This window comes from Centroberyx affinis, unplaced genomic scaffold (genome assembly GCF_046629955.1).
Source record: "Centroberyx affinis isolate AG114_WGS23_722 - 3 ecotype Tasmania unplaced genomic scaffold, CSIRO-AGI_Caff_v1 ptg004997l_1, whole genome shotgun sequence".
Lineage (NCBI taxonomy): Eukaryota > Metazoa > Chordata > Actinopteri > Beryciformes > Berycidae > Centroberyx > Centroberyx affinis.
The window spans coordinates 36463-61377 of record NW_027282462.1 but is presented as its reverse complement, the minus strand read 5'-3'; the positions used below and the strand labels follow the sequence as shown (position 1 = coordinate 61377).

Genomic DNA, 24915 nt, shown 5'->3' with positions numbered 1-24915 from the left:
CTTTAAGCAAGTTGACTTTTATTATTGCAAACAAGTGAAATTAACTGACCCCGGTGGCAGATTTTGTCACTTGTTTAAAGGAATAGTACACCCAAATATGAAGATTCAGTCATTATCTACTCGCCACTTGTCATTTCTTTCACAAAGATTGTTTTTTCAGGGTCATTTTAAGATTAGATACAGTTAGACACATAGAGAGAGACAGGAAAGATGTGGGTGGTGGTGGTGCGTGCAACAAAAGTCTGAGGCCGGATTAAAACCTAGGGCCTGGTAGTTAGGTAGTCTAGTTTCATGGTACGTGCCTAAGCCAACTGAGCCACCAAGACAGGATGCCCCAACTTGTTATTTCTGAGATATGATTTCAGTGGATTTTTGCGGATTACATCACTGTATGTTCACACTTTATTTTTATTTAAACCTTTTACCTTTTCCCTGCTCTCTCTCTTCACCTTGCTTGAATGCACTTTGTGGCTGCATTGCATTCAGACTATACGCAGAATTCAGGTCACACAATGTGAAACTGACCACTTCCGCATCTGGTTTTGGAGATCTGACAGCAATGTGAGCAAAATCTGATTTGTGTGCTTCCACATCTGTCGCTAAATGGCCCCATATATTACTCAGTCTTCATGATTTTGTTTTCAAATCTTCTCCAGCTCAGGATCAGAATAATGTTCTTTGTGATGTTCTGCAGATAAATGTAGTTAAAAGTTGAATTGAATGAGTTAAACTGAATGAAAGTGAAGACTAAGTCGTAACAATACTGGACTTTGATTGGCTTAATTCAAATGAGGTAAACCTGCTGAGTGGACGCTTTCCAGTTCAACTGCTGCAAAAGTGCAGCTGTGATGCTTTTCCTGGAGTTTTGAAAATGGAATAACTTTAAATGTAGCTCCAGGACTGTTTTATGGACTAACAAACTTCACTTAAACTAAGATTTTTACATATCAGTACTACAAAGATGGGTATCTTCTAGAATGTGCTCACTGCTGTTTAGAAGACACTTTGGATTTCACTCTTCAGTTTGGATCGGTCAGGAGGAGATTTCCCACCAGTGATCAAACTGACACCAGAATTTGAGCTTGAGGTAATGAGTTTTTTTCCTCCATACCATCAGTGATGCATTGTTCAGCCTACTGAGTAGCTTTCATGATTTCCTGTCTGAGATCAGGATGTGGGTGAGGGTGAGAGGTTTTATCAGAATTGCTGTTGGTCAAAACAGACTTAAGCACCAAGAGAAGATGGAGGTCACTTCGCTCTGCCTCATACTCGGTGAGAAACTCAGCTGTTTTTTTTTTTACCAATTTTTCCTGAAGCTCTCTTTTCATCCCCGCTCTCACCCTCTTCCCTCCTCTTGTCATTATTACAGTGCATCTGAATTTCCCCAAGGGGATCAATAAAGTGCTGTTTTATCTTATCTAATTTGATCTTAAGTTGCAGGTTCTATTATAAATATCAAATTGGCTACTGAAATAGAGAAATATACTGTGTGAAGCTCTCTCTCTCTCATTGTTTTCTTTGATTTACCCAAATTACAATGTTGTAATATCGTGACAGTAGTGAGAAACCACTTCTTGCTGCTTCTCTTTCAAATCCTCTTTCCGTTTCCTCACTGCAGATTAGTTGTCTCCTGCTTTTTTATTTGTATTTTTATTATTATTATTATTATTATTATTATTATTATTATTATTATTATTATTATTGCCTCGCACTCCCTTTTTCTCCCTCTCCATTGAAATGCTAAACTAAACTGGGAAAAACCACATGGAATCTGATGGAATCTGATTTTTACCTCTTTGGCTGTGGTTCCACTTGCCATTTCTTTCACAAAGATTGTTTTTTGGGCCATTTTTTACTTCATAAGATGTAGTGAGACACATAGAGAGAGACAGGAAAGATTGGGGGGGGGGGGGGGGGGGGTATTAAAAGTAAAGTAGTTAAAAGTAAATGTAGTAAAAAGTTGAATTGAATGAGTTAAACTGAATGAATGTGAAGCCTAAGTTGTCACAATACTGGACTCTGATTGGCCTAATTCAAATGAGGTACACCTGCTGAGTGGACGCTTTCCAGTTCAGTTACTGCAAAAGTGCAGCTGTGATGCGTTTCCTGGAGTTACTCTGAAACTGCCTGGGAAAAAGGATGGAAGTTTGAAAATGGAAATTGAACCCCTCAAACATAATCAAACTTTAACAATGTCTGCATGGAACATCTTTGATCAAATATGTATATAAATAGAGAAAAATCTAATCCCTAATGGGCCCCTATAATGTTTTCAGAGAAAAGTTACATAGAAAAACCTCCAACCACAGCAGTAGGCCTATAGTGGCACAGATCACATCTCCTCCCCAAAAGTCATGCGATTCATTTCCTGTGTGAACACACAGAAACGAATCAACCGCATGCTCTTATCTGGTGCACATCTTTTGCACAACTGGTGAAGAATATAGGCAGGTAGGTCACACACAGGAGAACAAAGTGTGTCAGTTAGCAGATCGTCATTATTGACAAGGGTTCCAATGACAGCCAAATGAGGAAGACTATAAACAAGAAAAAGAATCAGAAAAGATGCTTAATCCCCCCAAAAACATCAGACTGGCAGGTGGCTCATAAAGTTTGGAGATGAAGACAATTCACATAATGTGTAATGGCAGAACCTCAAGGGTAAAAATGAAAATTGTAGTTCCGCATTAGAGCCATTTGGCGAAACTGAATTGAATTGCTAAATCCAAAATGATTCACGTTTTAAAAGTTTAGATTCCAAATTACAAACTTTTTCATTTTAGCTCTTTTATAGGATAGCTTCAGTAAAATCCCACTGGAGAGGTTCTGCCATTACATATGTACGTACGTTGTCTTCATCTCCAAACTTTGAGCTTTTTCTTGCCTTCAGAAGTAGAGGAAGAAGAAGACAGTCGGCCGAAAACATGTCTCTTTGTTCTCCTGTGCCAAAAAATAAAGACGATAAGCATCATTTATGGTTTTGTGTGCGACTTGCTGGCCTGTATGACGTCACTCTGTCTCCTGCAGCCACTCTGAGCGTCCGGCCCGACAGATCTCAGTTCTTCGGGTATGACTCCATCACTCTGGTCTGCGAGGTGCCGGGGAGCTCCACCGGCTGGACGGTGAGGAGGAACACGAAATCTGGGACTTCAGTGCCGTGCGAGTCCGGCTGGGGAATACCGCAGGAGACCTCCTGCGTCATTGAGGATGCCTACCCATCAGACAGTGGGGTGTACTGGTGCGAGTCCAGAGAGGGCGGATGCAGCAAAACGGTCAATATCACCGTAACCGGTAAGCCCATAACGCGAAATGTACTAGAGATGGGACAATCTGCTTATCTCACCATACGATTCAATATGTGATATGGGGTTCAGGATTCGATACAACCAGGATACAATGTAATAAGTTCAATGACAACAAAGTCTGACTGTGCAGAATTGTATTTCTGAGACACAAATCTTTCTAGCGATGCCATTGGCTGCTAGAATGTAAACAACTTTAAAATGTCATTACAAAGTGACAATAATATAATTTGGATGGAGAGCTTGTGAAACTGTGATGATCATTTTTCTGACCCACATTCCCGCATTTTTGTATTGCGAATATTGAATTTCGATATATCGTCCCATCCCTAAAATGTATGTTGTACATGTTGTATTTATGCTGCGTTCATGTTCTAATGCTCCGCTGGTAGGAAGTTACTAAATCCAGTGGAGGATGTTTTGACGGACAGGGGTGAATTAGCGCCCCCTAGTGGCTGTCAGCTCCACTGGCCAATGGATGATGGATATTTTGCGTTAACTCTGTGTTGTGGGCGGTACGTCAAAATAGGCAGAAGTGACAAAAAATAACTCAGAGCGCTGGTTTATGCGATAGGAATTTGTAAACAAAAAATACGGATAATGTTTTTGTCTTTTTTTTTTGCTGTTTTCCTGTACGTTTGTTTTACTGGTACCAATGTTCGGCAGCTTAATGTTCATTTGCACGAATGTGATCTCCTCATGGTGGTCTGAATGGTGAGAAACCACAAGGAATTCGATTATTTGTTTAAATTTTAAGACATGGCTGTCTAAATTTTTTGGTTCGGGGTCACAGGCCTGTGTCCTGATGGATCTGCACCTGATTAGAGTGTGAGCGTGTTTTCAAGGTTTGTGAGTCAAGGTTTCAGGGTAAAATTCGATTTGTGTTTTTCTGAAAAAGATCTCCTGAACGACACCAGTGTAACATTGCGTTTCTGTTATCCAAGGCAGTTTTGTCTTTAACAATAAATTGTTAAATGATCAGTTATACATCTGCAACTATTTAGTCTCTGAACTCTAAAAGTGAAGATGAAAATATGCAAAGTATATGAACAATGACACAAGTGTTTGCTCTTGTGTGTCCAGCTGATGTCGTGATCCTGGAGAGTCCTGCTCTTCCCGTGACGGAGGGAGAGGAGGTGACGCTTCTCTGTTCCTACAAGGAAGAAGAGCAGTTTCAATCCACCTCTGCCTTCACCGCTGATTTCTACAAAGATGGCGCCTTCATCGGGTCTAGGTCTGAAGGAAAGATGGCCTTCCAAGTGTCCAAGTCATGGGAAGGCTTCTACAAGTGTCAGCACCCCGAGAAAGGAGTCTCACTGGAGAGCTGGCTGGCTGTGACAGGTGAGACAAATGTTCTGCTCTCTTCTTATGTAAGTGATGGCATGTCAGCAACCAAACCATCACTCCACCCAGCGTCAACAAGACTGAGAAATGTTTGTAGAACTGAAACTCCAGAGGCAGAGCTGTTCTCGAAGCAGGGATAATCTCACTGGTTGAGTGAAACCTCAACAGGCGGAGCCAAAGAACCACAATTCTCTGGTCTTTTTTCTGTTCCGTCCGTTTGTGTCAGAAAGGTCGGATCAGATACAAAGCCATTTACTTCCATGTAGCTGCTGCACTGAAACTTTGGAGATACGCATGGCAATTCTGTTTTTGTGGGACTACACATCAGTGTGTTGCGTATTCACACCATAATGTAAATGCCACAATTTTGCTTATTATAGTTATTTATCACCATGTCACTAAACAAAATAGAGGATACATAAACTAATGTCACTTAAATAAATGTTGGAGATGAGGTTATCTGTGGAGCTGCTGAGAAGCTTCTGTTTGGGGACAGTAGCCTACACTCTCTCAAAAAAGATTACATTAATGTGCCCTATATTAATGAACTTTAGTTGTTTATGGAACAATAAGCAAAATTAGATAATTGTGTTCACTTACCCATAGGTAAAATGTATATAGGCTCAACACAACCGGCAGACCGCAGGCAGAATAAGAACAAATCTGGTGTAGCAGCTTAATGCCGCAGCATTAAGCATTAGCATTAGCATCCTGCAGCTGGGCTGCAACAAGTTTGGATAAACAAATGTTACGCATGGTGTGAGTTTAGCTCTAACATTTGACTGAAACCCAGTGAGAAAGACAAGAGGAATGAGAGGAAGAAGCTAATTTTATGGTGCATTAACGCTCTTGCTAGTAACTGAAAATCCATACTAAGTAATCTACTGTAGGTTAGCTAGTTAGCCTAGCTGACCTTCCAAGTTCAAACTACACTAGCCTATAGCTATCTATGCTGCTGATCTGCCAACACCATTAAAGCCAATGTAAAGAATAAATGAAAAAGTCACTGCCATTTATTTTTTTCTGATATTTTAATGAGAGTTCCTTCTTCGCTATCCGTGTTTGCCGGTTAGCTAACTTTTCGCTCTGAAACACTGTGGATCTTTAGCTCCACCCACTGAGTTTTATCTTAATCAATAATGTTATTTTATCTCAACCAGATTATTTCTGCCTCCAGAGAAATGTTCGTAGAAACACAACTCCAATCTGCTGTTCCCTGTCTCCCTAGGCCCAAGGATTTGTCTCAACATTATATTCATTTTTTATATATTCATTCATTTTTTCATTCACATATTTACTTAATATATTCTATTGTTGAAATTGTTGGTTATGTTTCGTTTAGTATCCCCCATTTGCTCTATCCCTATTTATATAATCACATTTTCATCTAATCTGATAAAATATCATTAAGATAGTCTATGAGTAAAAATCACAGCTAGCTGTGATGGGTTGAATAAATATCGTTGGAAGGCATCTTTGACCAATCTGACAATTGCTTTTCCTTTCCAGCCGCTCCACCCCCGAGTCAGCCTCCAAGCCCCGCCCCTCCTCCAGTCCTGTCTTGGCACCGGCTGGTGTGTACTGTGCTGCTGGTGATCCTGTACACAGTGCTCCTCATATTGTGCGTGTACGTGCACGTACGCTGGGCCCAAGGTAAGAACAGCTCCGGAAACTAAAGCCTAACAATGAGACTTTATTGATTAGCAATACGAAGGGTATTTTGTCCCCCTGGTGGTCAATTAACTTGTGGAATCATATCAAAAATCGTGCTGGGAAATTTACATATAATTTGTGATGCGCATGTCGAACTAGCATCATTTTTAATGTTCTAGTTTTTCATTATAGGGTAATAGGTCAACAATTAAATTTTACCCATTTTGTAAAAGTGTTTTGGTCTGCTAAACTTGCCGTATCAAAGGGTTCATTTGAGGTGTGCCGCTCATTACGTAGCGGCAAAGGCAGAGAAAACCACTTAAAAATGGAGTACAATCTGACAGCCGGCAGCAACAGACATGCATGTCTTTGTCGGCAGACTGGACAGCTGAGTAAAAACGACAATGGACGACGGAGCAAAAGCCGTGGCTGTAGCTGACTCAGAACTAGGGCTGGGTATCATTTAAAAAATTACGATACCAATACCAGGACCCTTAAAGTGATACCGATACCAATAGAGTACTTCATTCGATACCTTTTTTTACGTTTTGGTGTCATCTTGGCACGCTGAACTGCCAACTCCGTCACATACACCGTGCTCGACTTCACCACCACAGACTGTATGGGTTGTAGCTGCTGCAGTAGCGGGCCAATCACACGTCGCATTAAATCGAAGAACGCTTGCGGTGATTGGCTGTGAGCAAAACCATACAAATAGTCATTTTTTTTCTAGATCTGTGTACAAAAAGTATTGAATGCAGGTATCGTTTGACTGGAGAAGTTTCGATACCACTTGGTACTGGGTTATTTCGGTCGATACCTTAAAGGTATCGAGTACCGATACCCAGCCCTACTCAGAACCATCTCTTGAACTGGAACAAACACATTTCCATAATTGGCAGAATGGAAGACAAGTGTAAACATGAACCACATGAATCAATTAATTGTTTTACCCAGCTCCTTTGCCAGCTCGGGGTCCATGCCGGCACAACCGGCATGGACCCCGGCATGCGCCTTTTTTAAATGGAGCGGAAACCACGCCCACCCACCCAGCGCACAGACACAGAGAGAACCCAGTGTCAAGAGAGTTGCCATACCCTCTCTCTTTAACCTTTAAAGATGCTAAGATGGCATCAAATCATCAGAAGTCAAGCTCCCGAAAAATAAAATAAAAAGGGAACATGAGGATTTCAGTGTCAGGGAGTTCATCACCAAATTAGAGCACCAACTTGCTCCCGAACAGAACTTAAAGGACATAATCAATGATTTTGCCACAAAGAAAGTTTGGCGTTTGGACCAAAAAGCACCACCAACAAAACACAACCAAGACATGGAGGCGGGAGTGCAGCATTATTTTTGTTGGATTACTTTGTTCTTGGAGTTCCACTTGTGTGACTTGCTTATGAGATAGTTCTTATGAAATACGCTACAGATTTGACAGGTGTGGTTCAGTGTTTGCTGGTGTGTTTGGTGATAGATAGGTGACAGGTGAAAGCTAAGATCCCCTTTTTTATTTAATCTGTTAAATTCACTGCGGTCCTGAAGGGAAGATGGAGATGGATGGATGGAAAGGGTGCGAAAGGCAATAATGTGAAGGTGTTTTGTATTGTACTGTATGTTTCTTATGTGGATTTGATTTCTAGTGGAAATAACGACGATGATAAAACTCTCTCCTCTCCGTTCTTCCAACAGCTCGAGCCAAAAAAAGACGAGGACTTTCTGATGATATCGCACTGGAATGACTAATCCTGTTTCTCCCCCTCTTCCTCCTGGGATGATGATGATCAATTCAATTCAATTGTGAGGAAGAAGAGGAGCTGTAAGTTGTGACAGTGAGTACGTTTACATGCACACAGATGCTCTGATTACTGGGAGTAACCAACTTAAAGCAACTTTCAAACTACAATGTCTACATGGTTCAAAATAACAATTTCTGTAATAACCCGGTTTACATGGATTAATTTAATGATCTATATGCACTGCACTGGGTTGTTTTGTAAATTTTACATCCAGGTTACTGCATGTGGTGACCTTTGACCTGTTTGAGAAAAAAAAAAAAAAAAAAGAAATCTGAGGAGTCTTGCCCCAATACATGGAAGGATTGAGCAGAAATCAAGTTATGTCAACCGGGTTCTGTTTCTTCTGATTATCACCTTATTCTGAGACAGACAATCAGATAAAAGAGATTACATGACAATTTCAGTAGTTGGAGTATTGCTTGAATCAGCTTAACATCACATCAGTTATTAGTGTGCATGTAAACAAACACGTTGTCACACACTCCGGTACATCAGCGTCTTTCTCCCCTTTAAGCAATTTTTGCACATTGGGTCTCGGTTACAAAAATGTTCTTTGACTTCATCTTTGATTCCATTGGATGATCATTTCAAAGAATATGATTAATAAAAAAACAAACTAAAATGATATATGTAGCAGTCATACCTTGATTAAATAAATTGTGTAACGCACTGATTTTTGTATGAAGATCAATTGTTCATAGATTTTTATAGACTTGCTTATATGTGATGTTGTCTTATCTTATATTTTTTTTCTTAATTTTTATTATATCCTAATTTATTTTGGTTCTCTCTTAATTCTCTTAATTTAATTCCTGTTTACCACTGTCACATTGCTTTTTTTTAAAATTCAAACTAAACTTAAACTGTTTTTAAAAGTGCTATATAAATAAAGATATATCTGGGCACCAATGTTTTGTGAGACCATTTTTTGCATTACATCTTGAAAATTTCACTTTCACAAGAAATACTTGTTTGATCCATTTGATTTTTGAGTAACCTACACAATGGTACAAGTGGCTGACAGCCAGCCAACACACACACTGTTGTACCACACCACCTAGTGGGGAAATTATGTATGACTATTTGAAACCAAACAATTTTGGTCTTGAATTGAAATAGTTCCCTTTTGATATCCAGATGTTGAATTTTGGAACACAACTTTTCATTTGATTATTACATAAACGAATGCAGGACCATATATTCAGTGTTACAAAACAAAATCATCTAAAGATTTCAAACTAGAAGGCGCTGGAAGAGGAAGAACAAGTCTCGAACTTGCTGTTATACCCAAACGCATCATTCCTATCACTTCCTAGATTTTCAGATGAATTGATTTCTTGACCCTGTAAACATCGCCCTAGGATGTGGAATCAATCAATCTCTATATGTGTTACTTATAGTTATAGCTAAAATCTGGATTTGGATTTTTAATGGTGGAAATCCAGATCCAGATCACCACCAAAACCAAATCAATTGTTCCTTGGCCCAAAGTCGATTTGTTCACCAAATTTCATAGAAATCTGCTTATAATTTTTTTGAGATATCCACCTCTGCTACGCATTGAAAGTGAATGGGGAAACTCTCTCTTTCCCCTCCCTCCCTTTCTACTGTTGAGCTGCCCAGTGAGCAAGGCACTTCACAACAAACCCCAACTCCTCTGGTGTTGCTGCTCGGTGCTTTGACTCCCATTGTGAAGGTGTGTAAACTGTATGACTGGGAAGAAGGGCGGGGCTAAAGAGAGTGAGTGCAGTCAAGAAAAGAAAAAAAAATACTCCCACAAGCATGAGACGAGCAGCTTCTTTGTTTACAAGTAAAGGAAGTGGGGAAACACTTCAGAAAGAGGAATGAAGTTGTTCCTGTTGAAATCAGGAAGTGTTAAATAGTAAATGATACTGTGTGGTTAAAAATAGATTTCTAGAGAGGGAGAGTCCTATTTCCATTTAGTCATAGTTTCATTAGTGCAAGTCACGGGAGCTGTGCTGAGGACATGAATCACTGCAAAAACAAGACAAGCTGCCCAGTGATTTTGTTTCCAGACCTCTCAGCTTAATTCATGACATTAGTTTTATTTTAAGTTTTTTAATTATCTCACTGCGCTGGCAGATAATCTTGCTGGTTTCACTTGATTCAAGCCAATATGACTTCTGCAGTTGTTTTGGAGAGAGCCGCATTGTACTTCTTCCGGGGATTTCCAGGACAGTTTTATGGACTAACAAACTTTACCTGATTTTCTACTGGCATGGGGGTGAGTAGATGATGACTGAATTTTCATTTATAGGTGATTTTTTGGCCCTGTAAACATCACCTTAGAATGTGGAATCAAGTCTCTATCTGTGTTACTTTCATAGTTATGGCCAAAAAAAAAAGATTAGCATCTAATGGTGGAAATCCAGGTCACCACCAAAATTGAATCAATTGTTCCTTGGCCCAAAGCCAATTTGTTCACCATGGAAATCTGCCCAAAATCTTTTGAGATATCCCACAGACAGACAAACAAACTAACAAGGATGAGAACTTATCTCAAAGGGAATTTTCAATGGGGCTTTTCTCTGCCATTGAAATGCAGTGTGGCAGAATTGGACTTTTTCCTAGAGATTTTTCCCCGCAGAGATTTGTCCCCTGTGGAAATTACAGACACAACGCAGAGGAAGAGATCTCTTATAATACTGGTAGAAACTTGTGGAAGGAGGTGTACTTTGACATCTTTACTTCATAAAGTTCCTACATTTTCAGCCCCAGCAGTGTTAGTGCCTTGCTCATTGGCCCGCTGACAGGATCCTGCAGCATGAACAGAACAGCTCAGTCTGCTTTCACTAAACTGATTCAGTCTCTTTCAGACTCACAAATGCATTCTGCAGTCCCTTTTCCCCAAAATATTTGAGCCTCCTTTCAAAGAGTGTCAGGCTGTCATCTTTGTGCTCCTCCTCTTTGAACATTGAGAAGTGCTCACTAACACGGATTTAAACAAATTTGTGCACAAAATTTGAGAGAAATAAGCCTTTTGTGTGCATAGAAAAAGTCTTAGATCTTTTATTTCAACTCATGAAAAATGGGAGCAAAAACAAAAGTGTTGCATTTATATTTTTGTTCAGTGTAGATAAGTACAGCATAACAAAAGATTTTTTTTTAAATTTGATTTTGTAAAATAATTTACATGTTTTCATCTGACCACTAGGGGGTGCAGTTGCACCCCCGGTAAAATCACCACTGCAAGAGAGCGAATGCAGTCAAGAAAAGAAAAAAAAAATACTCCCACAAGCACAAGAACAGCTTCTTTGTTTACAAATAAAGGAAGTGGGAAAGCGCTTCAGAAAGAGAAATGAAGTGTGGTTCTGTGTGGTTAAAAACCTATTTCGGAAAGTCCTGTAGATTTCCATTTAGTCATAGTTTCATCAGGGCAAAGTCACATGAGCTGTGATTGAAAAGTGAAAGTTTATTAGATGTCTATACATAGACAATATTATCCTGGACTATATGAGAGCTACACATAGACGCAATGTTGAAATGACTTCTTGTGCTCAGATAATTATCTTGTAGGCTAGTCTACAGGACTTCTCTGGTGCATATTTTTGGTATTTACAGATGTTTATTCATTGTAATAATGTATTTACTGCTTGGTCTAAAATAGGTCTATACATAGCCGTAATGATCCTGGGCTATATGAGAGCTAAAGCATAGAGGAGATGTTGAAATCACGTCTTTTGCTCAGTGGGGAAGCTGAAAAAGAAAAACTAAAAAACTCCATGTGGATTCCCCCTGTTTAAAGAGGTGGTGAGTATGAGTTTTTGCTGCGTCATTGTACAAAAAATAACCTGCAGGGGGTTTATGAGATTTATTTTTGCTTTCAAAACTCACTTATTACCCTGGTGTTTCTCCTAAAAGATGTTTCCCTTTCTCCTTGATGTGTGTTGTTGCTTCAGATAAGATTACACTTTATTGATCGGGAATTATTGATCCTAGGGGAAACTCGGGTGTCACAGCAGCAATTGGCAGAACAATGTACAGTGCAGGAAAGGTAATAAGGATAAAAAATAGTGCAGGAAAGATATAAGGCAATATAAATAAATATAAAGCTATAGAACAATTATAAAACTATAAAAGTGTTTCAAGTGTCTAAAGTGGTGATGAGCATTAGGTCCTGTGTAATAAAACTCCTGTGTAAGTTTGGCTGCTGCACAAGGAAATTGTTGGAGAAATGTGTTTAATAAATGACAAGTAGGCGAATGTGGAGCCTGACAACTTCCCTGTAGAATCAATGGACACCTGTGGTTTCAAATAAAAAGATCACAAACAATCTGATGATCTCCGTTCATTATGAGGAGACTAGGCTTTTTAGAAGGGAGAAGAAAAATAAAAATGAAATGACAGGAAAACAATCCACCAAAATCTAAATATTATTTTGCTGAAATTATTTTTCTATACATACCACTATCAAAGGCCAGGTGGTGGAGAGTGTCGAGACATCAGCCAACTGTGCTTTGCCACAAATACGCTTGTTTTGCTTGAAGAAACTGAGGTCTTTCAATGTTGAGAAGACACACTAATGACCATGTTTTACAAATCTTTTATTCACTCATTATTGTGTTTTTCTATGATTTGTTGGTTTGGAAATCTGAATGTGAAAAGTAAACAGTTTATGCGCTCGTTTAGGACCACACACGTCTGTGCTCCATCATGGGGCCTCATAATTCAAGCATTTGAATGTATAGATCTACTGTTCCAGTGAAATCATACAGGAAAGCAAGGTCTCCAGTTATGAACAAATTCAATACGAAATGTAATAATGAACAGGCATAGAAAGTAGGCTATAATATTGTTGCTGAATGACACTTATGAAACTGAATTACATTTAGGTTACCCAGGTTTGAGCTCTATACACACACATCCGTGCACACAGGCTTACAATTAACTAGCTAACCTTGCATGATATACATTTTTTCTCTTGATAGATTACACTGTACTGCACAAGACAGTCATCAACAAATGTATCCCTCTGAGTAATGGAATAGTTTTCAGACTATATATATATCTATATATATAGATATATATACAACTTTTTGAATGCCTAATAAATTGCAGGGTTGCATTACTGAGATCACCTGGTTAGACCCTTTCACACCAACAGTTTTACCTTTTACCCAGCTCATTGCTTTGGTATGAAACGGGTTGTACAAGTGTTGTTATGTGATGACTGTAAGCAAGGAAATTTGTTTATCCGGTTAGCTGCGCATGTGCAATGTTGAGTGTTATAGGGCCACCAATTTCTTGTTTAGGGCCACCAAAACCCTGGGGCCGGCCCTGTTCCAGACTCTCCCCTCAGGTTCCCATCTCAAGGTACCGAGGATTAAAACAAACAGACACAAGCACTAATTTGTTCCAACAGCTATTAGCTTGTCAAATAGATAGGCACTCGCACTTTGCTGTAGTAATACGTTACTGTAATACACTTTACTGTACCCTAGACTACAACCCACTGCAATGTGTGTTTGATTATGCCTTTTTTTTTTAAACTTTTGTATTGTTCTTTGTGTTGTCTATTGCTGTGTTGCTTTTGGCCTGCGAAAGAATTGCCCCCTGGGATCATAATAAAGTTGAACTTGAACTTGAACTTGAAATTTTGTCACTGTATTTGTTTTGCTTCAAAACAGAGAGCTTTGTCGTGTCATTCCCCTATCTTTCCCGTCGGTCTCTACTCTCAACTATCTCTCTCAACTATCTGAATAAAGGAAAAAATGTCCCAAAAAATAAGAAAGTGTTAAGATGGATGTAATCACTCCAAAGGTCCTCAGGAGTCGTGAGAGATGCGTTTCTGTGCAACTTCAATCCAGTTCCCTTTATTTAACCCTTCATGGTTATTTAGTTTAGTTTATTAGTTTATAATGTTGTGGACAGTCCCCATTAATTAACTGTAACAGTAACAGTAAATGGGGCAGCTTTAGCCTACATGGCTAATTTCCAGCTGTTGTCCTCAGCCAGCTGACAAAAGGCAACCTAAAATAAAAAAGTGCTCTGTTATCTAAATGAGAAAAATCAGACTCCATGTGTTTTGTCCTTGTTTTGACAGTCATGAAAACATCAGACTTGTGACACAAAGAGGTCAAAGTCCGACTCCATGTGGTTTCATGTGAGTCAGACAAGAAGTTGCTGACATAATGGTGTAATGCAATGTAATGTAATGTAATGGTGACTAATCACATCTGAAAAATTGCTCCATGATTCATCATCTAAATTTTGATTGTGTGTGTGTGGGTGTGTGTGTGGGTGTGTGTGTGGGTGTTTGCTCCCCAGACGTGACCTATCAAATGCTCTCACTGCGCTGGCAGATTATCTGATGGTTTCAATACATTTCACTTGATACATGACAATATGACTTCTTTCAAGAAATCATCATAAAACAATGAAGAAAATTTGGAAACAAGAAACTTTCTCCAAGGCAATTTCACTTTTACTAAGTAAATGTCATGAAACAAGTTGCCTTCACCTGAAAGAATTGTAAAATTAGTTTAAACCGGTAAAATTATCTGCCAGTGCAGTGAGATGATTTCACAAAAAAAAGATCCTAAAATAAGTTTGATAAGTCTGGAGACAAGATTAAATAACAAGTCAGAGTTCAGTGCTCTGAAGTGTCTGTCAGTTTGTTCATGTGTAAGTTCATACATTTGTGTACATGCTTGCCTGTGTGTGTCTGTTTTTTCAAGAATACAATCTCGTTCCCCCCGTTGGTCTGGAGGTTTAGGTTTAGTTTATTTGTTCAATTGATAAAAAAAAAAACAGACAAAAGTGAGAAGAACCCAACCTCAATCTCAAACCCTTCTAAAAAAAATAAAAATAAAAAAAATAAAAAAATCAAGATGAGTAAGTGTGCAGGTGAGTCTCTTTGTTAAACTTTTCTTTTTCCATCCAGCTGCAAAAATAAACCATCAAAAATAAACCGCTATATTTTCTATAAAAGGAGACTGTGACAGTTTCTTATTATTCACGTTTAATCTAAACAATTATATTATCAGTATGTAAAGTAATCACAAATGAAAATGTAACACATGAGAATGTAACTGTAATCAGATTACACAATTTAAGAAAAGTACCACAGGCTGAACACACTGCATTTTTATAAAGTGTAGTTTGCTGTTGCCAGGCAACACTGCTTCTGTTGTTTTATTTCAGGTAGTTGGTAGTTTTACTGTTGAGTAGACTGAGGGAGCGGCGGTATCTGGGGAGGACACACACACACACACACACACACACACACACACACACACACACACACACACACACACACAATTAAGCAACAACATACTGTACTATGAATAGCAATCAGATGAAAATGGGAACTAGGTCATAGTCTAATGATAGTGTGGTGACTCAGAGTTTCTGTGACGTGCTGGAGGCTTCCCCGGGTGGGCGGGACTTAGCCTCGCTCAAATTACAGCCAATGGCGGTGTTTTGTTTACTATAACCATGATGACGCTTGTCATGTGACCTGGCAGGACCAATAAGGACTGTAGAGTTGTGTGAGAAGACTCGGTTCCCTGGTTTCCAAACAAAAACAGTGGAGCGTGGCCTGAGCTGCGTTACGTAACAGACCGGCATGCCTTGGGTGTTCCCAAAGAGCCTGAGGATATATTTCCACTGACTGTCAGTGTTTCCATACAGAGAGTCTGACATCATTCTGTAGGTTGTGAAGCTGCATTTCTGCTTTTGGTTTAGAGGCCGAAACTACCTGTGGGAAATATGAATGGCATTTCCAAGAAACACGAAAACTAAAGTGCAGCCTCTGTTCTGCACAGAGGCTTACTATGAAATGAAATACACCAACTAACATCAATCATCATAATTAGACCCTTTATTGAGCCCATATATATATTAGCTTGGTGAATTTCCGTCCTTCAATAACTGTTTCTATCGATTATTGCTGGCGAAAAGCAAATCGTTTTTGGAAAGAGGACTGCAGGAATCGTTAGCAACAACTGGAAACACAACAGTTGGAATTGAATTGAAAGTAACTAATTGATCAAAAGTCATAAAGCTGATGCTGCTGGATGTATTTTAACCGCTGGAACTAAATGTAGTAAATCTTGTGTGTGTCTGTTCAACACAAGCCTTATTTTTGACTTTTTTTGAGAAGCCCATTCATATTTTCCACAGGGATTTTGCACACCAAATGGCGGAAATGCTTCTCCATGGCGTACAAGATTATGCAAAATCACAACAACAACTATAGCCAACGCCTCGACTATTTTTTTCACTCGACTGACACTGGGGTCAGATGTGTAAAACTCTGCGTAGACTCGAGACTAAAAATCTGCATATGCACAACATTATACACAGTCTTTTCTTCAGATTTATAAAACCTTGCTGTTTGTTTTATAAATCGCAATCATGGTGAAACTGTTTGGTTTGCACTTAAATACCATTATATTTAGGTTACGGTTAAGATTAAAGTTAGTTTAGGATTAGGGTTTGGGTTTAGGGTTAAGATTAGAAGTAGGATTAGGTGTGTGTGTGTGTGTGTGTGTGTGTTGTTTTCCTGTACCTCTCTCAATCCTCGGCTGTGCTTCCTGTGTGATGACAACATCAGTGTATGACACGTCAGCGGCGGCTCCACCTGCAGCACGAAACATCCCTCTGTTAGACAGCAGCTGTGGGGATTTCTATGTGAATCGAATCAGAAAAGCTGAATGGAAACAGCAAATTTAGATCAAAAATGATCAATGAGATCAATGAGCTCCAGGGTCACGGTTTTCTCTCAACATATAAACGAACATGCCGACTTTCAATTCAATTCACCAAAATCACAGTGATATGTTGAATCGAACCTATGATTTAAAGCTCGCATATCCTCCACTGTCCAGAGTTTTATTTTGTGTCTTTCTGTCCATTCAAAGCCGTGTGTGGTGTCATGAACCAAAAACACTCTCAATCCATTTCTCCACGTTCATTTTCCAGCATCTCTCTGAGCCTTACCAAGAACAGGCCGTTTCTGTCGCCGTGTCTGACGTCATTGTTATGTTATTGTACCATTCCTTACATCAGTGGATGCACACCCAGTTCTCTCTTTGTTTTGGATCGCAATTAGTGGAGACGGAGACGCTCTGTTCTCAGCGGAGCTTGGGAAGTTCAACGCGGTCGTGATCTCTAGAAGTTTTTGTGAAGTTTTTAGTAAAAAGGGGTCCAAAAAACACAAAAACAAAAAAATCCACTGGACTTAAAATTGAAGAGGTGAAGACGTTTCAGGAGAGGCTTCATCGGGGGGCGGTGGGGAATTCACCAGCATTTAACCAGTGTGTGTGGTATGCATCAGGAAGTCACGTGAGCTTTGTTACAGAGTCACATGACCTGGAGGTGTGAATTGGCGCCAAGCTGTCAGGGTGAGGTGTTGAAACCTGTGGATCGCCCACAGAGGTAAAATGCTGGTTCCCACCACTCAGTAAAACTGTACAGTACAAACGACATCTTTCACAGCTTCTTCTCGAGATATTCATGACCCAACTGAACTTCCCACGCTCTGTTGAGAACAGAGCATCTGTAATATCTCCAATGAACACAATCCAAAACAAAGAGAGAACTGGGTGCGCATCCACTGATGTCATGAATGGTACTAAAACATAACAATGAGGTCAATGGAGTCGCACTTCAATTCATGTCCAGTGAAGCAGCTCCAGGTTTTTATGTTTTGACGACATCACATACCTGGATGGCTGAAATGTATCTCAACAGACATATTTTTAGTAAAGGGTTAATCCCGTTGTTAGGGCAACAAGTCTCCGTCATCGTTACCAAGCAAGGTTTTGTTTTCAGCTTTTAGTTTGTCTGTCTGTCAGCAGGATTTCTCAAACTTTTATGAACGGATTTCAATGAAGTTTGGTGGACAGATCGGCTTTGGGCCAAGGAACAACCGATTAGATGTTGGTGACGATCCGGATCTGGGATTTCCGCCATTAGATGATTATCGTATTTTAGCCATAACTGTGAAACGAACAGAGATGGAGACTCAAGTCCAAATGCTAAAGGTTGGTTTGCAGGGTCAAGAAATCAATTTAACTTCAAATCTAAGTGATAGGAATGATGTGTTTGGGTGTTACAGCAAGTTGGAGAATGGTTTGCTCTCTCCAAGTGCCTTCTAGTTGCTGCGACCTGCTTAGGTAGCCAAGTTAAGCTAGAGCTTGTTTGATGTCACCTAGACATCAGAGTCTGATCAAGATTTTTGGATGAGATTTCATCAGACAATGCGTCTGACTGCTGTAAAGAGTAGAGTGTTTTTATTTTTAACCTTCATTTAGAAGGTTGACTTGAATCAGAGTCATATGCTCTTTGTCGTTACCACCTTGCTTCACATACTTCATCTCCTCTGAAGTATTTTGGGGTTAACTGCCTTGCTCAAGGGCAGCGTGACAGTAGTTATACCTATATATAGAGATGTGTTCTGTAAAAGTGTTAGAATTGTGTCAACCAAGGATTTCAGTTGCCTGTTACCTGCTATGTTATTTAAAAGTACCATAATCTGCTTAAATTTAGCATCCGTAGTCACCGTTTTTGCAGTTTTTTGAAATGGGGGATCTCTCCTTCTGAAACAAAACTTTAAATTTCAGCTCCAACTTCAATTTCAATCGCTTCATTGCCGTGAGTGTTTGACAGAAATAATATTGCTAAGGCAGTGCATTTACATCATAACAATCTGACCTTTGCGCTTCCTCCAGAAGAGCAGCAGCAGCAGCAGCAGCAGAAAGGCCATCATGAGGCAGACGCCCGCCACAGGAAGCAGAATGCGCACAATGAGGAAATGAGACGGCCCAGGATGCAATGCTTCAAAACAACAAGAAAAACCACAGTTTGGCCTCAATACAAAAATACAGCGACTCTGTACCAGGTCAGCTAGCCTGAAAGAGGTTGACCACCATGGCCTCAATTTAAATCAAAGATAAAAACAAGTGCAGGGGGAAACCAAACTAGAGTCTGACTTAATGAGGCAGGTACAGATAGGCTACTGATATTTTTTGTATTAAAGCTGCCAAAACCTGATATTTTTAACAGATATTCAATGTCTTTTTATTTTGCATTTTTGTGCCAAAAAATGATGAGATTCAGTGCCCCCCCCCCCAAAAAAAAATGTTTTTGTCAGGTTGGAAAAGCCTGGACCATCATGAGAAAGATGGTTGAGGTTTGTCTCACCTCTCACAGCCAGCCAGCTCTCTGGTGATTCTCCAACACCAGAGATGTTGCACTTGTAGAAACCTTCATCAGACTTGGAAATACTGTTGAGGGTTATCTCTCCTGTAGAGTCGGTCCTGATGAGGAAGCCATCTTTATAGAAACCAGCTGTGAGGTTGGAGGGAGTCGTCTGGTTTCTACAGCGCAGAGTCACAGCATCTCCCTCCATCACAGGGAGGACAGGACTCTCCAGGATCACAGGCCCAGCTGGACAACAGTCACACAGTTTTCCTCACAATCATCCTGATTCAGTCAGGCAGAAAGACTAGAAAATGGTTTGAAGCGCTAATACCAGGCTCTAAACGTTTCCATTTTTAAAGAAGTTCCAGTCATGCATTTCATTTCATAATAATGCATCACATTCGGGAACAACACAGGAGGAAGCATCTTACTTAAGCTTTGTGCGTCTCTGATTTCCTTGTTTTCCTCTCCAAAGTAAAGCTGTCAATCAATAGCTAACGTTCTCTGCGGTTACATTAGGTCCCGCCTCCTGTCAGTCACAACCATTAAGGCCAACAGACAAACCAAAAATTTTACATGATTATGACTTAAAATTCTTATTTACCCCAGTTTCAAGCTGGAATTGTCCTTTAAGTTGAGAGAAGTGGACTTGCAGCCAAAAGGTCACCAAAAGGTCACAAGGTCAAATCTCAAGACAAAATCTGTCTGGAGGAAGTGAATGAGTGATGAATGCTCTCTCTTCCCTCAACAACTCCTTGAGCAAAGCATACAATCCCCTTGTTGCTCCAATAGAGCTGCTCAGTGTCCAACAGACTGTGGTTATACTGGGATTCTACGATTCATAATCTGGCTAAACTCACCAGTCACAGTGATGTTGACGGCGTTGCTGCACTCTCCTGATCCAGACTCACACCAGTACACTCCACTGTCTGATGGAAATAGATCAGTGATGACGCAGTGGGATTCGTTTCTTCTTCCCCACTCATCGTTTATTCTTGTTGATGTGTTCCTCCAAACTCTCCACCCAGAAGAGTTTCCCCGCCCCTCACAGCTTAGAGAGACAGACTCGTATTTAAAGAACTGAGATTTTTCGGGACTGACTCTTAGAGAGGCTGGAAGAGAGAGAGAGAGAGAGAGAGAGAGAATGAGAGACGAACAAGAGCATGATGACAAATTAAGATTGTCATCATTACTGTACGTTCACACTGTGAGCATCATGACTAACAAATCACTAGTAGTTCATTAATTTCCTGTAGAGCTGAGCGATCAACAAGCTTGTCGGCAGAGAAAAGTCGGACCCTGCTTGAACATTTCGCACATCGGCCGTCAAAAGCCAATCAGATTTCTGTGCTTCCTTGCTTCCCTCCTGATGTGATTTAGTTTTATGAGCAACAGTTCAAAATGGAGGAGAAGTTGATTCCAGCCTTTCAAAGCTTCTCAGTTCACTACGATTGGAAAGACTACAGAAACAGTGGTGATGAGAAATGATTTTATTGAGTTTTTTTCTGTTTATTTTCAATTAATTTAGTGCTTCCCATCTAGCTACGATGTAACACTTAGGCAATACCTACACAACAAAATCTCCATGATTTGCCTGTTTAAAATTTAAAACATCTTTGCAGCTGCAGCCCGCTGCAGAGCTGTGGTCTGAACCTCTGATCTGTCAGAATAGAGCGACACATCGACCAAGAGTATGAAAACTCGGGAAGGGAAATGAACAGTAATTTATGGTTGGTATGGTTGCATTTCCTAGATTAGCTCCCTGCAGAAGTAACAAGGTTTCATTTGAAGAAGTGGAAACTCCCGTCAAGTAAACCTGCGTCTGATCCTGTTCAGAAGTTCACAAATTATTTACATCTGGTGTTAAAGTCTGGCTGTGAGACTTGGAAAACTGGTAGCTGCTTTGTAATTTTTTGTTTGTTTTTGCAGGTTATTGTCATTGGATGGGTAGATTAAAGGCCTTGTCTGCATTTGTAATTCTGTTGATGCCATATTAAATCCTTTATTCTCTGGAACTAATAAATGTATGCAAAAAACATCAATTGGCATAGACCAGGCATTATTTCTAATCGAGTGCATGCTCATGAAAACAACAAACAGATTCAACACAGAGACTCAAGCTGCGGAAATGCAACTATATATAAACGAAAATGATGCGCGCACACACACACACACACACACACACACACACACACACACACGCACGCATGCACACAAACACTCACACAAAGATCAATTTTTGTGATAGCTGACTGGAATATGAGAATATTTTTTGGAGCACAGGTTAATGTTTCATGATTAAATCAACATGCGCGCACACACACACACACACACACACAGGACTCACCGACGACAATGCAGAGTGCCGTTATCTCCATGCTGCGTTGCTGCTGATTGACTGACTGCAGGCTGCTTCACTTCAGGTCTGACAGCATGAAAGACCACAGCTTCCTGGAACAGAGGCCAAACTGTGATACAAAAGATAATTTAGCACAGGATATTTGTCAGCATTTTGAATTTTTGTGGTTCCACATTGCAGGGCAGAGTTTGCCCACCACAACTACTTTTAGTTTCTACTCTAATGAACTCAGAAAATGTTGCAACTCTATGGCTAAAGAGGGAAATAGATCGAAAAAAACATATCAAGAAAGTCAAGAGAACGACACATACATGATAGATAGATAGGTAGGTAGATAGGTACGTTACACAGCACAGCAAAGACAAAAAAATATATAAAAATATTTAAAAAAAACAATAATATGTAACTCTTACTCTAAATTTTACTAATCGGCATAGATCTACATACATCAGAGAGAGAGAGAGCATAACAGTGTATGTATAATGATTTTTGGGGCACAGGGATTTCTATTTTGTCTATTTTTCCATTATGAATTCATTATGGATCTGACAGGATTCACATAACTTTGCAGACATAGCAGTGCACATACACATACATATACACTTTATATTCACATCTTAGGCATTGAGGTTGATCAGAGCCACTGACTTGTTTCCTCTCCAACATTACAAGCAACCAATAATGAAGAGGTCAAGGGTCACTGTGGGGCCACTGTGGGTTTTTTATAGGCAGTGTGGGTTGGGGCCCACATTGCCCATAAAAACCACTAAAAACCCAAGTGTCGGGCAAGCCCACAGAATGCCCATGCGGCCCCACGGTGGATTTGCCCAAACGGGGCCCACAGTCTTTTCCCACCTATGGGCCCTAGGGGGCAGCCCACACCAAGCCGTGCAGCTTTGTGGCCTGGTGTGGGCTGCCCACTTGGCCACCATTTCACGGCTGATATGGGCCCACTGTGAATAGCCCACAAGGGGCCCCATTTTCAGCCCACAGTGGCCCCACATGGGCCCCAGAAGGGCTTGTGCAGTCAAGAAACGACACCCACTATCTATTTTTACCAAACATGTCAGGCTGAATTTCAGGGAAATGATGCATAAGACATCTAGATTTTTGAGAAATGATGCATCTCACCTTTTTATTTGTGAAAAAATATTTGAGACTTCAGGCAAGGAATCCGCACACTACTTAAAATCAAGAAGACTGAAAGAAGCAAGGAGGCCGAAAAAGTCGTTTCAAGGCGTTTGCTCTGCTCCCCAAAATGTGCAAAAAGTGTAAATACTAGCAGACAAACATTTCAATCTTACATCTTCATCAGTGTCTTACCTGTTTCAATATCAGAACCGCTTCTACAGGTAAAACATGGTCACATGGTAGGATAATGCAGTCACATGATCCATAGCCACACCTTGTGAGTCCTTATCCAGGTTCTGTCCATCTATTTACAAAGAGGATATACTGTATACAAAACAATGGACAACTACATGAGAAGTGTCTTCTTTAGGCTATAACACAATATCTTTTCTATGGACAATCTGCTTGATCACACAGTAACACATTAAAACAAAGCTATCTAGTAATCCGTAAATGTACAAGTGGAGATGATCAATTACAAGAAACACCGAAGGGACAATTCTTCATTCAGGCCCTGAGGTTGTTTTGAAAAAATAGCTGACCCATATTCCACATAAATCTCAAGATCAAGTACACCTACAATGAGAATCAGCTTATTGGCCAAGAAAGTTGGTGCAAAAACATTATGTATGAAAAACTGATTTAGGAGTAGTATATAAAAGAAAACAGTATATAAGCAGTACATGAAAAACTTTCAGTAATCCTAATATATAAATAATTTAAAAACAGACATTTTGGAAAAACGTCTGTTTTCTACAACATGCACATGGATAGGAAGCTTTGAGTGTTGGTAATATAAAAAAAAACATCAATATTGTATATATATTGTATATTGTATCTCGAGAATATTGCACTGTGTTTTGAAAACTGCAAGGGGGAAAACAAGAAAACAGTATACAAAGGTACAGAGGTAGAATGTATCTAAAAACATGTACTGTAAAGTACTGTAGTTAGGCCCTAAGTACAATTTTGAGGTACTGGCACTTTACTTGAGTATTTCCACTTTGTTTCCTCCACTACATTTCCGCTAATACTTCTATATTTTTATTTCAGTAAACTTTTAGTATCCATTCTGGTATTGCTACTTCTACTTAGCCTAAGTAGGCTGACGGATTTGAGGACTTTTTCCACTCATAGGTATTAATATCTAACAGCCAGAACACAGCTGAGTTTATAGGAAATTATTAAGATTCCAAGTCTCTGGTTACAGTTAGTCAGGTGAGGAGAAAGTGGGGAAATGCTGACTTTTAGTCTTGCTTTTCTGAAAACATAACTGATCTTTGTGTAGACTATGTTTTGTTTATAGGTTTATATCAGTGGTTGTTTGGCTTATGGCGATCTGGAAGTCAGGGTTTATTTGTCATTGCGTCACTGGAGAGAGGCATTCCTGTGAGAGAAGTCAAAAAAAAAAAAAAAAAAGATAATTAAGCTGTATTGACGGAAATAGTGGGAGGACCGGGTCGATTGTAGCAGCGGTACGGTTGTAGCACGGCCCCTTATGCGTGTTACACAAGAGCCTGGAACTTCCTTCGTCTGACAGTAGTAAAAGAGGAATTCCCTGCAGAACATCAACACTCTGCGTTTTCTTTTGCGGAGTTTTGGTCAAAAACGTGATTTTCATGTCGGTAAATAAAATAATGAAAACGGAAGTGTTTTTCGTTTTTGTCATAGAGTTTATTCATTTAATGCTGCAAACTTCTGTCATCTGTTATCAGCAGACTAAACATCAGCGACTGTTTCATGTTGTCTTAGCTTTTCTGTTCTCCTAGCTCAAATACAGGGAGAGACGGGAGGGACGAAAGTAGCACAGCCTTAACTGTGCATTTCTCTGGTGTTATGCTGTCTGGATTAACATGAGGAAGACAGAGAGAGGTCCCCGTTAATATTATCAGCCTGTGACTGAAAAATCACAGCGGGTATACAGATTAGGCGAAAAACAAGTGAGTGTAGACTAAACATTGCGACCAAAAAATTGGTATTTCGAAACATTTGTTTGTGTGGGGCATTAAATGGAGTTTAAAATATTGATTAACCAGTAAAATAGTTAGATGTAAGGTTGAATTTTATATATTTGTAACATATAGCCTAACGTAATAAATTGTGTTAGCCTACATAATGTCAACATTTGTTTGGATGATCAGTTGGTGAACTAATGATA

The 24915-nt window shown here is 39.8% G+C and overlaps 2 protein-coding genes across 4 annotated transcripts; one reads left to right on the top strand and one right to left on the bottom strand.

Annotated features, from left to right (window-relative positions):
- The first annotated feature begins 668 nt into the window (after nt 1-668).
- On the top strand, nt 669-8972 carry LOC139666419 (low affinity immunoglobulin gamma Fc region receptor II-b-like). 3 transcript variants are annotated; one of them, XM_071545626.1, is made up of 6 exons: nt 669-1087; nt 1223-1272; nt 3028-3291; nt 4386-4643; nt 6156-6299; nt 7992-8972. In XM_071545626.1, exons 2-6 carry the CDS (start codon nt 1242-1244, stop codon nt 8039-8041), a joined length of 747 nt encoding a protein of 248 aa, XP_071401727.1. In that variant the 5' UTR covers nt 669-1087; nt 1223-1241; the 3' UTR covers nt 8042-8972. The 3 variants fall into 3 exon arrangements, with proteins under 3 accessions (XP_071401727.1, XP_071401726.1, XP_071401725.1); XM_071545625.1 differs by lacking the exon at nt 669-1087 and having other exon boundaries at nt 1154-1272; XM_071545624.1 differs by lacking the exons at nt 669-1087; nt 1223-1272 and having other exon boundaries at nt 2030-3291.
- Nucleotides 8973-14725: 5753 nt separating this feature from the next.
- Nucleotides 14726-22826, bottom strand: LOC139666422 (low affinity immunoglobulin gamma Fc region receptor II-like). The gene is made up of 7 exons (XM_071545629.1): nt 22758-22826; nt 21615-21735; nt 20128-20379; nt 19268-19513; nt 18779-18901; nt 16632-16703; nt 14726-15308 (listed from the first exon to the last, which is right to left on the bottom strand). The coding sequence occupies exons 2-7, from the start codon at nt 21643-21645 to the stop codon at nt 15259-15261; spliced, it is 774 nt and encodes a 257-aa protein (XP_071401730.1). The 5' UTR covers nt 21646-21735; nt 22758-22826; the 3' UTR covers nt 14726-15258.
- Between the last annotated feature and the right edge of the window lie 2089 nt (nt 22827-24915).

Bases quoted from the DNA above. Each gene is read 5' to 3' on its own strand.
- LOC139666419 (XM_071545624.1), top strand. From the start codon at position 2,925: ATGTCTCTTTGTTCTCCTGTGCCAAAAAATAAAGACGATAAGCATCAT. The intron at 3,292-4,385 runs GTAAGCCCATAA...TTGTGTGTCCAG, and splicing joins GGTCAATATCACCGTAACCG to CTGATGTCGTGATCCTGGAG. The intron at 4,644-6,155 runs GTGAGACAAATG...TTTCCTTTCCAG, and splicing joins GAGCTGGCTGGCTGTGACAG to CCGCTCCACCCCCGAGTCAG.
- LOC139666422 (XM_071545629.1), bottom strand. From the start codon at position 21,645: ATGGAGATAACGGCACTCTGCATTGTCGTCG. The intron at 20,380-21,614 runs GTGAGTCCTGTG...TCTCTCTTCCAG, and splicing joins GGCACTCTGCATTGTCGTCG to CCTCTCTAAGAGTCAGTCCC. The intron at 16,704-18,778 runs GTCAGATTGTTA...TTCGTGCTGCAG, and splicing joins CTTCTGGAGGAAGCGCAAAG to GTGGAGCCGCCGCTGACGTG.